The sequence below is a fragment of the Syzygium oleosum genome, unplaced genomic scaffold (assembly GCF_021117445.2).
Source record: "Syzygium oleosum isolate NSW1041296 unplaced genomic scaffold, Sole_v2.1 Sole_v2.09, whole genome shotgun sequence".
In the NCBI taxonomy this organism is placed as follows: domain Eukaryota; kingdom Viridiplantae; phylum Streptophyta; class Magnoliopsida; order Myrtales; family Myrtaceae; genus Syzygium; species Syzygium oleosum.
Genome location: NW_026607493.1, coordinates 8,047,219 through 8,060,384, shown reverse-complemented (window position 1 = coordinate 8,060,384; position 13,166 = coordinate 8,047,219). Strand labels below are relative to the sequence as shown.

General features: G+C 40.8%; 1 protein-coding gene across 4 annotated transcripts; it reads left to right on the top strand.

The window, feature by feature from the left end:
* The first annotated feature begins 1,634 nt into the window (after positions 1 to 1,634).
* On the top strand, positions 1,635 to 11,474 carry LOC115693528 (RNA polymerase II C-terminal domain phosphatase-like 2). Of its 4 annotated transcripts, XM_056314761.1 has the most exons (11): positions 1,638 to 2,162; positions 2,383 to 2,853; positions 3,618 to 3,828; positions 7,317 to 7,474; positions 8,152 to 8,222; positions 8,337 to 8,442; positions 8,540 to 8,629; positions 8,754 to 8,895; positions 9,023 to 9,283; positions 9,494 to 9,527; positions 10,031 to 10,156. In XM_056314761.1, exons 1-11 carry the CDS (start codon positions 1,893 to 1,895, stop codon positions 10,032 to 10,034), a joined length of 1,818 nt encoding a protein of 605 aa, XP_056170736.1. In that variant the 5' UTR covers positions 1,638 to 1,892; the 3' UTR covers positions 10,035 to 10,156. The 4 variants fall into 4 exon arrangements, with proteins under 4 accessions (XP_030476413.2, XP_056170735.1, XP_056170736.1 ...); XM_030620553.2 differs by lacking the exon at positions 9,494 to 9,527 and having other exon boundaries at positions 1,635 to 2,162; positions 10,031 to 11,474; XM_056314760.1 differs by lacking the exon at positions 9,494 to 9,527 and having other exon boundaries at positions 1,636 to 2,162; positions 9,122 to 9,283; positions 10,031 to 11,474.
* The last annotated feature ends 1,692 nt before the right edge of the window (positions 11,475 to 13,166 follow it).

Sequence of the window (13,166 nt, the reverse complement as noted above, 5' to 3'; positions counted from 1 at the left end):
TGTTAAAAATCTCCATTAAAACTCTGACGTGACGCTCGCTTGGCGCCACACCAAAAAAAAATTCAAAAAATTCAAAAAAAGTCACTGTTGATCGCAAGTTACTGTTTATCATCTTCGAAGTTACCGTTCATCGTCTTCTCGCTAGGCTAGAGCTCTTCCGGAGCTTGTCCGTCGCTACCCACTAGACCTCCGGGAGCTTCGTCGTAACTACTGACCATGGCGGCCGCGAGCTCGAAGCTTGGCCAAAGTGGATCTTCATCTGGAGCTCCAGGAGCTTCGTCGTAGCTGCCGACCATCGAAGCTTGGCCATGGCCGCTCCGCTCGAGTTTGAAGCTTGGCCATGGCCGCTCCACTCGAAGCTTGGCCAAAGTGAATCTTCGCCTAGACCTTCGGAAATTTTGTCGTAGCTTCTAACCATGGCAGCAGCAAGCTTGAAGCTTGGCCATGGCCGCTCCGCTCGAGCTCGAAGCTTGGCCATGGCGGCCGCTCGAGATCGAAGCTTGGCTGAAGTGGATCTTCGCCTAGACCTCCGGGAGCTTCGTCATAGCCCCTGACCATGGTAGCCGCGAGCTTGAAGCTTGGTCATGGCTGCTCCGCTCGAGCTCGAAGCTTGGCCAAAGTGGATCTTCGCTTGGACCTCCGGAAGCTTCATCGTAGCTACCGACAATGGCAGCCGCGAGCTCGAAGCTTGGCCATGGTGGTCGCTCGAGCTCAAAGCTTGGCCGAAGTGCATCTTCGCTTGGACTTCTGGGAGCTTCGTCGTAGCTGCCGACCATGGCGGCCGCGAGCTCGAAGCTTGGCCATGATGAAGAAGAGGAAGAGCTCGAGCAGTTGCCATGGCCAAGCTTCGAGCTCGAGCGGAGTGGCCATTGCCAAGCTTCGAGCTCGCAGCCATCATGGTCGGCAACTACAACGAAGCTCCCAAAGGTCCAAGCGGCAGTGGTCATCGACGGACGAGCTTCGAAAGAGCTGTGGTTGAGCGAGAAGATGATGAACAGTAACTTCGAAGACGATGAACAGTAACTCGCGATGAACAATGATTTTTTTCTAATGCGGTGTCATGCGAGCGCCATGCCAGCGTCACGTCATAATTTTAACAGAGATTTTTAGTGGAACCCTAACGGAGAGTAAATGTGTCACAATGTGCATAATTTAGGATTTTTTGTGTCACAAAAAATATTTTAAGGTAAATGTGTTACAATGAGTATAATTTGAGATTTTTGGTGGTCTTTTCCCTAAGAACAACAATGAAGAAGAGACTTTTAAGTTTTATACCACATCAAATAATGTCTTTTTTCCTTATCAATGGCGATACGCTCTTACACGGAACAGGTAAAACGTCATGAAAATATCTAAGAATACACTAGATTTTTTTTCAATAAATTGAAAAAAAAACATGCGAAATATTTAATTACGACAACTAGATCCTAATTAGAAAAAAAATAGGAAAAAGAAGGAATGAGACCAGTACTTTGAATTGCAATCGAATAATTATAGTGCAATCTTGTCTTTTTAATATAAATTAATCCATCTTTTGTTGGGCAGGCTTTGAGCAAAATTTTGTAGTTTTTTTTTTTTTGTAGCTGTAAAATCGAATTTCTTTCGTAAAATCAGTTGAAATTCACAGCCCCCCTGCATGAACCTTCCTCCCTCTCTCCACTAGAAATTCGTTTCAGATTACGGAGGAGGGAATCCGCAGTTAGAGAGAGAGAGAGAGAGAGAGAGAGAGGAGACGACCGCTACGACGGCGAACCAGAGAGAAACCACCGCAATCCGTCGAAACCTCAGTCGCGCGAGCTCGATTTCTCCGGCGCACATTCGCGATTCGTCTTTCGGTTCAACGCTCCCCGGCGATTTCGGCCGGAGCGAGCGAGCGAGCGAGGGAGCTTCCTATGAGCCGTTCGGCGTTCAAGTCCGTGGTGTACCACGGCTATTTGCGCCTGGGGGAGCTGGACGCGGTCCCCGCGAACGGCCGCGGCTTCCGTTTCCCCGACGACGAGATTCGGATCCACCGCATCTCCCCGATCAGCGAGAGGTGCCCCCCTCTCTCGATCCTCCAGACCGCGTCCTCGTTCTCGGTCCGGTGCAAGCTCGAGCCGCCCTCTCCGGTCGAGCAGCCGAATTTGATCAACCTGCACGCCTCTTGCTTCCAAGAATTCAAGGTCTCTGTTCGCCGACGAATCGTCCGATTTCAAATGCTGGAGAGTCGCTCTGTTTCCTTTTAGTCTTAATTGCTGATAAGAATGCTGTTGAATGTCTTTCACGTTGTTCAGAGTTTCTGGTTGTGATCAGGTCTTGCATCGTCTCTGCTGCGTGTAGTGTTTCTGTTGGTTTTCGAGAGTGTGTGAGTGAGAGCTCTGATGGATGAATCTGTTTTGGCAGACTGCTGTAGTGTTGCTTGACGAGGAAGAAATACACTTGGTGGCAATGCCTAGTAAGCAGAAGAAGTCCCCGTGCTTTTGGTGCTTCTCGGTTCCTTTGGGTCTGTACGAATCCTCTCTGGGATTGCTCAATCTACGGTGCCTCGCGATTGTGTTTGATCTCGATGAGACGCTCATTGTTGCCAACACAATGAAGTCGTTTGAGGACAGAATCGAGGCTCTTCGAGCCAGGATTGCTAGGGAGACTGATTCAGTGAGGATATCGGGAATGTCATCTGAACTGAAGCGGTATGTAGATGATACAGCGCTATTGAAGCAATATGCAGACAGTGATTGTGTCATGGACAATGGAAAGATGTACAAGGTTCGGGTTGAGGAGGTCCCTCACCTTTCAGATAGCCATGAGAAAATTGTTAGACCTGTAATTAGATTGCAGGAAAAGAATATTGTCCTCACTCGAATCAATCCTGAGGTTAGAAGATACTTTTGCTGCTATTCTTGTTTAGTCTTTTACTTCCTTTATTTATTTATTTTTTATGTTATAACGTGAGCTGTCTCTAATGGAGGAACACTGGCTCTGTGGGGATAATTACTCTTTAAATTGAGGTCCTCATGCACCGTAGGCATGTGTCAGAACCAGGACTTTTTCTCTTGCATCTGGGAGAACATATAAAGGGGTTTGAAGCAGGAAATAGTTGACCATTTATTCATTTACCTTCAGAAAGAATATTGGCTCCCATTATTTAATTCATTTATCTGAAGTAGTGGCTCATGCAATAATTTTTTTTTTTAATTTGCTGGCATCTGACAAAAGCTGGGAGTTGTCATGGGCCTTTCCAGTGAGCAAAGACATGCTAAGTTCAAAGGGAAATGAGCAAGGCATGATTTATATTCAAGTGTAAACTACAATCTAGGTTATGGCTTTAAACAGAAGTCGCTGATCAAATGTTTTTGTAGATTGAGAAAGTTATGTGCATGATGGTGGGCTAACTTTTGTTGTCATCAAAATCATATCCTTTGTCCATGATTCACTATTGTGTTACTGCAGGCCGGTTTTGATTGAAGAGTTTCCACTTCTTGTTTCTATTAGCAAGGCCTCGTTGACCCAATTAAGAAAAATCATACTTACCGGATAATGTAGAATGATGATATCTTTAAGGTTCATACTGAATTATACGTATCAAGATATAGAAAGCCTTGTGGATTTCTCGTCAGCATCTTTTTTCCTTTATGCAGATCCGTGAAACCAGTGTGCTAGTGAGATTACGACCTGCATGGGATGACTTAAGGAGTTACTTAATAACTAAAGGACGTAAAAGGTTTGAAGTTTATGTGTGCACAATGGCTGAAAGAGACTATGCTTTGGAGATGTGGAGGCTTCTTGACCCTGAAGCACGCCTAATTAATAAAAAACAACTCTTGAACAGGGTTGTTTGTGTCAAATCAGGCAAGTTGTCTGCTTATGTACAAAATAAGATGCTTGCAGGAGATGGTATGTGTGGAGTTGCGAGTTGATTACTATCTTATTTGTTAATAGTTTGATGGTTCGTCCTAATGCAGTAATTACTAATTTCATTAGAACCTCACATGCTGATCTGGTTATATGTGGAGTAACCAACAGGAGAATGAATATGCTAAGTCGGGGGGAGGGGCGCGATTTACCAATTTGCATATAGTGTACATTTGGGTTCTAATGGAAGAACTGTGTGAAATGGACTAAAGCCTGTCATTTTAGTTGCACATTATCCCATCTCTCTCCAGACCTAACGTGGTAGTTTCCCTATAGTCCAGATTTATGTGTGAGTGAGATGGGAGCTCTTTTTTACGAGTTGTGTTTTTGTACATACGGTTTTATGCATATGCTTAAGTGCTGGTGTAAGAAGGCCGGCAAGTTGAAGATCTGACACCTTTGTTGTTATTAACTAATAGTGCCCGCTATGCTACATTGACGTATCATGCCACAATTCATGTAATTGAGCCGTTGCCAAATTCTTAAGGAGATCAAATTGGTGAAAATGCTAGTGAATTACTTCAAAGGGTAGATACCTATTGAATCAGTCATACAACAATAGAAATTCCATTTTCTTTTTATTCTACTATGAAAATTATAGTTATCTTAACAGAAATCATATAAATGACCAATGAGGTATAGTTGCTTTCCTTTTATTCTCACTTCCAAGTTTGAACACTTTTGCTGTTGCCTAGCATGTCTCTTTTTGGCACGCTCCTTGAAGATTTGAACAGTGGCCCACTACTACATGCTTGGGCAATTTATTGCTTTTTGTTATAACATCCAAGTTTATCCGCTCCTAACCTCATGTATATATCTTTTAAGCTCATTTTTGCTTTATCGCTCACTTGATGAATGCATTTTTATGGGTTGCCATCTTCAAAATCCACCAGCATAGATTGACTTCATAGCTAATAGAACACGTTTGATTCCATTGCACCATATAACTTGCTTGTACCCCTCTCCCCCGCCCTCTCCCCACGCCAGACGACTTAGTTTTTTGTTTTTCTCTCTAGTCCAGTACATATGCCGGTATTTGCATGTTTTTTACAATTAATTTAAGGTTAATTGAATATGCTTGTCTCTTTCACCCAGAGATCGTAACCGGAATTGGTGATTAACGCTTGACTCAGCCTTCTGTTTCCATGTTTCATAATTTAATCAAAGTTAGAAGAGAAAGTACTGTGCAGATAGGATTAGTATATCCCACCCTTATAGGAGCAATGTCCTCACTTGTAAAAGTTTTATGTGACTATTCAGCAGCTTTTTCTGAAGAGGCAGGACAATCTATGTAGTACACATGGAATGAGATCCTAATATTGAATGCATGTGTTCCTTAGTACAGATTATAAATAATGAGGACCTTTTTATTGCATGAATTATGTTGCTTGTGGAAAGTTTATTTAACCGAACAAAGCATGGATTTAGATTCAGTGGAGTTGATCAAATGGCATTGGCGTCAGTTAAGGGGATTTGTTACATGTGTACAGACTTACTAACATTTGTTTCGGATATTTATTGGGTTTTATGATACCACCTCCACAGTCCCGCTAACTTTATTCCACCTGGCTTTGTAACCTTTTCTATTAGATTTTCTTTCTTGTTTCATGAAGTTACATAGTTACATCTTGATTAATGATTCAAGTATGCCACCTTTTGATTGCCTGTTATCTCTTCTAACTACTAGGATGTCAGTTCTATTACTTAGGCAAATTGTAGTGAGCAACTGTTCCTCATTTTCACATTGCTACTCAACTTCCTTCTTTCTCAGCAATATCTTATTCATGCATAATAATAAATGCCAGGTTCAAGGAAATCATGCTTAACACGTGTTGAAAGGACTAAAACCGGTCATTTTAGTTGCGCATTATCCCATCTCTCTCCAGACCTAACGTGGTAGTTTCCCTATAGTCCAGATTCATGAGTGAGGGAGATGGGTTCTCTTTTGTACGAGTTGTGTGTTTTTACATATGGGTCTATGCATATGCTCAAGTGCTGGTGTAAGAAGGCAACCGAGTTGAAGATTTGACATCTTTGTTGTTATTAGCTATTAGTGCCGACTATACTACATTGACGTGTCATGCTATATTTCATATAATTGAGCCGTTGCCAAATTCTTAAGGAGATCAAATTGGTGAAAATGTTAGTGAATTACTTCAAAAGGTAGATACCTATTGAATCGGTCATACCACAATAGACATTCCATTTTCTTTTTATTCTACTACAAACAATATAGTTATTTTAACAGAAATCATCTAAATGACCAATAGTTGCTTTCCTTTTATTCTCACTTCCAAGCTTGAATGCTACTGCTGTTGCCTAGCATGTCTCTTTTTGGCATGCTCCTTAAAGATTTGAACAGTGGCCCACTAATGCAGCATGCTTAGGCAATTTATTGCTTTTCATTTTCATTATAACATCAAAGTCTATCCACTCCTAACCTCATGTGCTTATCTTTTAAGCCAATTTTCGGCTTATTGCTCACTTGACGAATGCATTTTTATGGGGCTGCCATCTTCAAAATCCACTAGCATAGATTGACAACATGGCTTGATCGATTGCATCATATAACTTGCTTGCGCCCCCTCCTCCTCCCCCACTCGAGCGCGTTGGGTGACTTAGTTTTCTGTTTTTTATCACCAGCGCAGTCCATATGCAGGTATTTGCATGTTTTAACAATAACTTCAAGGTTAATTGAATATGCTTGTCTTCTGTACCCAGAGAGATCATGACTGGAATTGGTGATTAATGCTTACCTCAGCCTTCTGTTTCTGTGTTTTATAATTTAACCAAGAACTTAAGAGAGAAAGTACCACGCGGATAGGATTAGTATATCCTACCCTTATAGGAGCAATGTCCTCACTTGTGAAAGTTTTATGTGTTCATACAACAGCTTTCTCTGAAGTGGTGGGACAAGCTAACTAGTACACATGGAATGAGATCCTAATATTGAATGCATGTGTTCCTTAGTACAGACTACATAAAATGTGAACTTTTTTATTGCGTGAATTATGTTGCTTGTGGAAAGTTTATTAAACTGATCAAAGCGTGGCTTTAGATTCAGTGAAGTTCATCAAAAGCATTGGCGTCAGTTAATGGGATGTGTTACATGTATTCAGACTTACTAACATTGTGTCGCATATTTATTGGGTCTTATGATACCGCCTCCCGCAGTCCCACTAACTTTAGTCCACCTGGCTTTGCAACCTTTCTATTAGATTTTCTTTCTTGTTTCATGAAATTACATAGTCTCATCTTGATTTAGTGTGCCACCTTTCGATTCTTATCTCTTCTAACTGCTAGGATGGTAGTTCTATTACTTAGGCAAATTCTAGTGAGCAACTGTTCCTCATTTTCACATTGCTACTCAACCTTCTTCTTTCTCAGCAGTACCTTATTCATGCTTAATATGTTATGAATGCCAGGTTCAAGGAAATCATTACTAAATGTGTTGCAGGATGGTAACTGCCATCCCAAGATGGCAATGGTGATTGATGACCGCTCAAAGGTCTGGGAAGACAGGGATCAACCACGAGTGCATGCACTTCCTCCATTTGCTCCATATTATGCTCCTAAGGCAGAGGTATTAGATCATTAATTCATTATGTCTGTTCCAGATAGCCTTTCATTATTCTAGTAAAAGAAAATTCCACTGAGCTTCTTTTGGTGTCTAAATGTCATTATGTCAGTCGTACTGATTTGCAAGAGAAATGGGAAGAAAGTCGCGCATACATTTAAGGATTGTTATTTTATAATAACTTTGAGGTGGATGGAAATCAAAACTCAGAAGGAAAAGTTCTCCTATATTATGTTTCATTAACAGGAGGGAGAAAGGTAACATCATAGATAGACCATTAAATAGGGCTTGCATTTGGCAACTTTTGCATGGAGAATATTAGGAACAATAATTTGCTTATATGCTTATAATAGTTTGAAACCAAAAAATTCAAACTGTAAGAAGGTATATTCAAATACGTAGTAATATTCAGTTTACCATTTTGATTCATTATAATTCATCCCGATTCCTTTTATCTTATTTCAATTGCTTCATTCTTATCAATGAAAGCGATCCTAAGTGATATATGAACGAGGATAAAGGCCACTTGTCCAAATGACCTTAGCTATATTCATTGTTCAGATTTTTCAATTTTTTTTGGCTTTTTTGGGCATGTTATTGAGGTTTCATTATGAAATAGGTTTCGCTTTGAATAATAGAAATTAAAGCATGAACACACATATTTCTTTTTGGGTATTTATCAGACTGCAAGTGCTGTTCCAGTCCTTTGTATGGCAAGAAATATAGCGTGCAAGGTCAGGGGTTACTTTTTCAAGTAAGTATCTGGATTTCAGTCAAAGTATATAAAGCCATCTACATCGGAAGATTGGATTTGAGTTGCATTCTGATGTCTATAGTGTCTGATTGAGATATGATATTTCTCATCCAGGGATTTTGATGGAAACCTCCTAAGGAAAATCTCCAAAGTATTTTATGAAGATGAGGTGGTTACTTTACCCCATTCCCCTGATGTGAGCAATTACTTGAAGTCAGAGGTATTTGAAACTGGCTTTTTCAATATGGACAAATTAGAGAAATTTGAAGGTCTGTTTAAAGTTCTCATCTATTGTTATCATTTGTCCTTAATGTCAGGGCTCTGGTTACATAACAAATGGTACTGCAAACACTCCATTTGCTGATGGAATGCATCGTGCTGAGACCGATAAAAGACTTAATCCTCTGGTAATCTTTGATATAGGCTCTGGCCACTTTTCTACTTACACATTCTTTCAAATCAGAATTTTTGGGATCCTGATTTTATCATGTATGGGTGCAAATTACTTTTTTTCATTTGCTTTCTTTGTAGGGTGAAAAGCATGCTGTTGATGTGTGTGGCATCCCCGTAAAAGAAACTCCTGATATAAAATCTGAAACATCCCAGCCAACCATTACAATAATTCCAAACATAGTTGGTCCCAGTGCTTCAGGAACACTCATGCCGTCTCAGAGTATGATTTTCCACTGATAGGAACAAAAGTATCTCCTAGGTTTCTAGTTGATATGGGGTGTGCAAGCATGCAATCTTCTGTTATGTCATAGTTTTTTTCTTCTTTTTTCCTTTTTTTTTTTTTGTAGAAACTGGTTTGCTTGGTAATCTTGCTAGACAAGATTTCAGCTTTTCGGATCAGGAACATGACATGAAAAAGAGAATTCTTACTATGAAGCATGTTCCAGATTTGAAGAATCAGGACTCTGGTGAGTCCCTTGTGCTAGATAGACCACCGGTGGAGTTACCTGCTGCCAACATTCAACCTCAAGGAGGAAGGCCTGTAGAAGAAGACTCAAACATAGGACATGTAAATTCTAGAAGTCCTAACCCTGGAAGTCAGCAATCTGGTATGGAACTTTCTTTTTCTATTTTTTGCAAGAGGGATAATTTGCACTCGCTTAGTAATTCATCTAACCACCTCGGGATTCACTTTGAGATGGTCACGGCAGTTTGGTGACTCCGCTAGGGACTAGTTAAAAGCTATAGAGGACTTAGGCTTGGTTTTCTCTTTTTGAAAACTTTTTTGTGTGATCTCATCATTGCGCGTGGAATCTCAGGTACTCCCCTAACTGTCGTTGAGATGTTTTACAGGTATGAGTTATATGGGGAGAAGCGTTTGCTAACCCTTATTTTGTAGGGAGTGTACGGATGGATGCTTTAAGTTGAAAAAATTTCTGAGGTGGTGTATGCATGATATACCATGTCGTGCATGTTTTATATGTTTTAGTATTAGACATTTGCACACACATCCTGATCCAAAACCCCGAGTTGTACTTTAGGAAGCCAACTAGGATTGTATTAAGAAGGCCGAACCCGTCTGTGAGTCGCAGGCGGTAGTGAGCCAGCTCAATCCCGTTATCTCATGGGACCCCATTTTTCCGTTGGAAAGGGAGCTTCAAGCCCCCTAGTATATCCCAACCAGTCGGCGTTGAACCTCACATGACATGTGCATGTCTTTGTGTTTTTGCTAATCTCTATTCTTGCTATGAGTTTTCGCTATTCTTTATCTCTTAGTATTTGTTTACTTTTGTCATAATTTAAATTCCTATTTCAAATAATATGTGATAATCAATCGAATGCCCTTCATGATTTAGATAAAAAGAGGAGGACCGACATCAAGATCATCTTCGCTCCCAATAGCATACTCTTGGAATGGTGGGACAGACTAGATCAAAGTGGCCACGATTACATCAGTTCGAAAATTGGAAAACTTGCGTCCTTGCTTCATGTCGAGATCCGCTTCAGTCTAGTCCAGGCATTGGCTCACTTTTGGAATCCCATGACGTCTACATTCGTGTTCGGTAGACATGAATTGGTCCCGACTATTGAGGAATATAATGTTGCAATAGGAGTTACCCCGATCACTAAACTTGTTAGGCCTCCCATCGGTTTAAAGCCCGAAAGTGTCTTGGCTAGATTTTTGAATATGAAAGCCAATGAGATAGAGAAGGTTTTGAAATCTAATCACAATAGTTGTCCAATCACCTTTTTAGTTGAACATTATGCATATCCGACTGAGCAATCAATGCGTCAGTCATCTAGGGTGTTTCTTCTAGCATTCTTTGGTTTCGTAGTTTTTCCTTATAGTAGTAAAGCCATGAATCCATTAGTTGCACATCTAGTTGGACAAGTATGTAGAGGAATGAATTTCACTAACATGATTTTGGCCGAAACTTTCTTATCTCTCACCCGTTTTAAGAAAAACGAAAGAGGAAGCTTGCATGCACCGGGTGCACTTTTGCAGATATGGTTTCTTTCCCATGTCAAAGAATTCGGTTTCCACATGGACATACATGAGATTAATGACCACACTCACCCAATCAAAAAGTTTTTGGAAGAATCGAAATCCATTCCAGAAAGGTCTTATTCCGAATGGATAAGCTTTCTAAAGAACATTGCTCCTACAGAAATATTGTGGCACGTTAGGTGGACCCGCTTTCGTGTTGCCTGTCTTACTCACCAATTGGATAATCCAGTCCCCTTAATGGGATTCACGGGGTGTACATCCTATTATCCCCTCAGGGTTATTAGACAGTACGGCGCCCTTCAGGAAAACCCACCTCCTCTAAGGTCGGACCTTTTCCAATTCGACCTCACCCAGAAGGATCTTGGTGAATCTCAACCATGCACCTACCAAACGAAAGTGGACTACATCGAAAGTGCCTGGCACGATTGTCGCCCACAGGAGATTACGTATGTTGAAGAGCTGCAAGGGCAAATGAAGGAACACCACGCATCCCTAGAGTACATTAACCGTCCAGTGGATCCCGAGTGCTTGCTCTCCATACCGGACATACCAGTGAAGCCTACCCAGGCCGCGCTCCAAGCACAAATTGAGCAGCTTAAGAGGGAGCGGGATGAGGCGCAAGCTAGTGCCTCTTATTTGGCACTGCAGAATAAGCGATTGCGCTAGACCTATCAGTGGCCTCGTTGTATCTGATTACATTTCATGTACGAAGTACGTTGAAATCAATGAAGAGGATCGTCTTTTGATGATTCGTATGGGTGTTGGATTCACACAAGCGAGTTTTAGGAAAATATTTTCTAAATTATTCATTTTTCTCGAAACAAATGGAGCCAAAGCTTAATTTCAACTGAGTATTGACCATACATCACTCAATCAACACACAAATCAAAACTGATCCATTTATAACCTGGAAATTAAGGAAGATAGACGAGGATCAAGACCATCTAATGCATATAAACATTCGGCCAAAACTAGAACGAGTTGACTGTCACCATTACAAGAACATTAAATCGCAGTGAAGACTACAATATGCCATATCCAAGTCATTTTATCGCACCATGCTAAGTTCAGAGTACTTGCTAAATTTTAAGTGCCTGAGCTCAACAAGTATGACAACACCCCCTGCCTCAATATCCACCTGCAATATTACTTGATAAAGATCACACGTTATGTTGAAAATGTGCCGCTAATGTTTCAGACCTTCCTGGACGGTCTGACTAGACCCACACTTCAGAGGTTCGTCATGGTCAGAGCAAGTACAATGGAGATTTGGAAGGAGCTATCTGACGTCTTCCTGCAGCACAAATTCAATACCGACATTACCTCCGTCCCATGAGGATTTTGCACATGCCGAGTAGAAAAAGACCGAGTCATTCAAAGTCTATGCTCAACGGTAGAGAAGATTGGCGACACAAGTTTACCTCGGATTGACTAAGAAAGAGATGATAAATTTTATTTTAGACACTGCCATTCTATTTCCATTGGCGTAGGATCAAATCGGGCTGAATATCTTATCTGCACCCGTTTAGTAATTCGTCTAACCACCTCGGGGTTTACCTTGAGAGAATCGTGACAAGTTGAAAGGCTTGAAACTGCCCTTTTCCATATTAGGAGAATTTGAGACTAGATGATGTGGTCCAAGTGCAACACAAAATGGCAATGACGATGAGTTGGCTCAGGAACACGTATGCTGCATATGCCGGTCGATTCGATATGATGAGTTCCACACCTTGAATGAGAATATGCCCTCATTGAGTCTCGCCTAGAAACATGCATGGTCTTTGCTTCGTAAGGAAAAAAGTACTCGATAGCCTTCCGCTAAATCTTCATCTTCATATGCCAACGAGTTGGAGATGTACACGAGAACAAACTATTCCAAATACTTCGATGGAGTAGGTGAAGACTACATTGATCTGAAATGGTGGGAGAGGCAAGCAAATACTTTTCCAATTCTCTCCAACATGGCTCGTGACTTACTCATCCCACAAACATCAACGGTATCTTCAGAGTCCATGTTCAATACTAGCTCACGTATCTGAAAAAATAATAGTTTCAGCTTGTTTGCGAAATATTAGAAATAGCTGTTGTACAACATAATTAGTTTTTTCAAGAATTGACTCCAAGTGAACATGTCCAGTACTTCGACAAAAAAGAAAAAATCCGTGTCCAATATGAACACGGGGATAACGATAACAATGTATAACCAGAAACATGGTGTATGACCGTAATCATGGTAGTTTTTGTGTAATCATGATTAGGACGCCACTAGACGTAAATTTTCTTTCCGAATTATTTCGAGATGTCTACTTATTACGGTAGTTTTTGTATAATCATAATTAGGAACGTAATTTTTTTTCCGAATCATTTCGAGATGTCTACTTATTATGGTAGTTTTTGTATAATCATAATTAGGACGCCATTGAACGTAAATTTTTTTCCGAATCATTTCGAGATGTCTACTTATTGCAATTTTGGTTTAATTG

Excerpts from the sequence above, each read along its gene's own strand:
- LOC115693528 (XM_030620553.2), top strand. The coding sequence starts at position 1,893 with ATGAGCCGTTCGGCGTTCAAGTCCGTGGTGTACCACGGCTATTTGCGC. Across the intron at positions 7,475-8,151 it reads ATTATGCTCCTAAGGCAGAG|ACTGCAAGTGCTGTTCCAGT; the intron begins GTATTAGATCAT and ends GGTATTTATCAG. Across the intron at positions 8,630-8,753 it reads ATAAAAGACTTAATCCTCTG|GGTGAAAAGCATGCTGTTGA; the intron begins GTAATCTTTGAT and ends CTTTCTTTGTAG.